The sequence below is a fragment of the Triticum aestivum genome, chromosome 4B (assembly GCF_018294505.1).
Source record: "Triticum aestivum cultivar Chinese Spring chromosome 4B, IWGSC CS RefSeq v2.1, whole genome shotgun sequence".
Classification (NCBI taxonomy): Eukaryota; Viridiplantae; Streptophyta; class Magnoliopsida; order Poales; family Poaceae; genus Triticum; species Triticum aestivum.
In genome coordinates, this window is record NC_057804.1 from 49,379,493 (window position 1) to 49,382,280 (window position 2,788).

Sequence of the window (2,788 nt, forward strand, 5' to 3'; positions counted from 1 at the left end):
GGAGGGGAGGGGGGGGGGGATCACATCAACTATCCCCAGTGTTTGACCACAGTTGGAAGATCTGAGTGAGATTGTCGAGAGCAGTTACCCATATTTGGGTTGTGAGGGTTCTCCGTATGGAAGTTCATTTTATTTAGGGTTCATTTATGCCTAATACCTTGAGTTGATAATTGACTTCTATCATGCTATGCCCTTCTTCAGTCATATGTAGGGGCGTCAAAATTTCTTGTGGCAGTCCTGACTGTTCAATAGATTCTGCACTTCTTAGATACAATTCTTCCAAGCAGTTCTCTATAAAGCTGAGCTGGCCAATCGGCAGGACCTTGTATATCTTTACAGCATGGAGATCATAAACCATGTTTTTCACCAACAGGATGGAAAGAAACAAAAAGAAGCTGTTGTCTGTTAATATTCTTTTACATTACATAAGATTCTTAAGGGTGAAGGTGTTGTGCAAAGCACACTGTTAGAGCCGCATCAATCATTAGCTGTCTAACCTAGCGGAGTGTCATATGAATCAGACCCAGGAGAGAGTGCCTTGACCCATGCCACCATCCCTGCTTTAAGGAAGACCATTTTCTGTACTGCAATCGATTATAATTTGTCAACATCGTGATCATCGTGGCCCTCTTCTAGTAGTTCCATATCCTTAGAGTACTACAGTGCTCTAGCTATTTTACACACTGGTGTTCTTCTAATGTAGGCATTGCCATGTCTGGTGTATGTTCCCAGATAATTTTGCCCTGCTCCTTAGGCCCTTGTACAATGGGGAACGCTTATGTACAGGTGCTTAAGGAGAGAGAGTATGCTCGCTTCCTAGAAAAAATTGGCACCTACAATGGGCAGTGCCTCGTACAGGTGCTTAGGCTGGATTAATACATGTGATTAAGGAGAGGGAGTTTGTTTGTTTTACCATCAAAAGGCTGAAGCATCGGTGCCAACCGGAAGCAAACTTTGGCTTCTGCTGCTTCTCTGAAGCACCTGGTCAAGTGCCCAGGAGCAAAAAAAACCGTTTTTTTTTCCTTGAAGCACCTGTGGACGCACCTGCATTGTACAGGGCCTTATCATGCTTGTGGACCACTCCATGCATATTGGGATAATTTCAGATAGCTTATGATTTTACTTCATTAGCAAGTCAGCTTTAATGTGTTTTTGGGTGGATTATTAAACATATTACAATAACACCTATGTTTGTAGTGGCATCTAAAAATAAATAGAAACATCAACTGGTCTTGTTTCAGTGAGTATCTAGCACCCTACCTTGATGAACTTATCACAGGATAACGGCTCACATATTGTTCATTTATGCAGAGGCTCTGGAATTTTTCAGCTGGGAAGTTTTTGAAGACATACACTGGCCATGTGAACACAAAATACTGCATTCCGGCAGCATTTTCGATCACCAACGGCAAGTACATTGTGAGTGGCTCGGAAGACAAGTGTGTCTACATGTGGGATCTTCAGTCAAGGAAGATTGTGCAGAAACTGGAAGGGCATACTGACACGGTCATTGCCGTGTCATGCCACCCTAAGGAGAACATGATTGCATCAGGAGCTCTTGACAACGACAAGACGGTGAAAGTCTGGGTTCAAAAGGACGGAGATCAACGAGATGCGTAAGCCAGCTTATTATTTTCTTGGTTGTCATGTGACCTCACTGATGATGGTAGCCAGGTAAGCTACTTGGCTCCCTGAGTAATTATAGATTGCTGCAGTGGAGAATGCGATGCTCCTGGGCTGTGTATTTTCGTCTTGTGTTGCCTTCTTCGCTGCTGTGCGATTTGTAGTGAAATTAAACTGTTCCAGAGAGCCGTTAATGGGATGGTTGTATGGAAGGCTGGACAGATGCAAATGCTTAAACTTTGTTTAACTGGGAAAAACAATGCTTGAAGTTCATTTCAGTCCTTTAGACGATGCCATCATGGGTATAACTTCATTGGAGTACAGCAGAGTGCATAATACTCTGTTGGGCTGGCAAAAATGAGTGGGCTTTCATGTTGAATAGTTTACTAGGCTGACTTGGGCTTATATATGAATCTATGCAGAAAAATAGCCAGTGAATCCGCTGAATCGTCTTCTAGATGATGGCAATGTTTTCTAAAGAAAAAGAGAGATTGTGTCATTGTTCTTGCAAGTTGCAAGTAACTTGGTTTGATGGCAACGAGTTGGATGGTCCATAGAGCTAGAGGAAGCTAGAGCAGGGCCGCTTTCAGATAACTAGATTACGTTGTCGGGTTTCCTCTAAAAAAAACTGTCCTTTGTGATACATCCATATAAACTTTTTAAACTGTAAACTGAAATTAATTTTACCTTGATAAAATAGCTATTCTTGCCAAGCACATCTAATATCTTAATAGGCAAAACATGCCAATCGTCCTGTCATCTCACTGTACACAACGAGTGGAGGGAATTATTGGCATGAGACGCGTAACCATAAACAACACACACCCAAACATCAGGAGGATAGCAATTCTATACGCATCTCAACTCTCTTTCTGACCAATTCCACTTGGTTTAACCCCGTAATCAACTCATTCTTCCACGTTCATCACATTTGCTGCCCACAACTCGTCATCCAGCTAAGCCACTTGTCTTGACCCCGCTGTAACCTAATCTCTGACGTGATCGCTGTCCATTTCACGGCGATGACTTGGCATTCTTCTCGAGCGGGAATCCAGCTAGATATCGTCTAGGCTTTCGTTCGCGCCTTTTGTCGCGACGCTAATTTGCTAAATTGTTTTCAAGTTTTGTATGCGGTGTCGCCTTTCCATCCTCAGCAAGCAACGGT

General features: G+C 42.9%; 1 protein-coding gene across 1 annotated transcript in view; it reads left to right on the top strand.

Moving 5' to 3' along the window:
* Positions 1-1,909, top strand: part of LOC123090933 (COMPASS-like H3K4 histone methylase component WDR5A) — a 6,722-nt gene extending 4,813 nt beyond the window's left edge. Inside the window, exon 2 of the mRNA XM_044512288.1 lies at positions 1,312-1,909. Within this exon, the coding sequence (XP_044368223.1) occupies positions 1,312-1,620 (309 nt within the window). The 3' untranslated portion in view covers positions 1,621-1,909. The remainder of the gene's footprint in view (positions 1-1,311) is intronic.
* Positions 1,910-2,788: the final 879 nt, after the last annotated feature.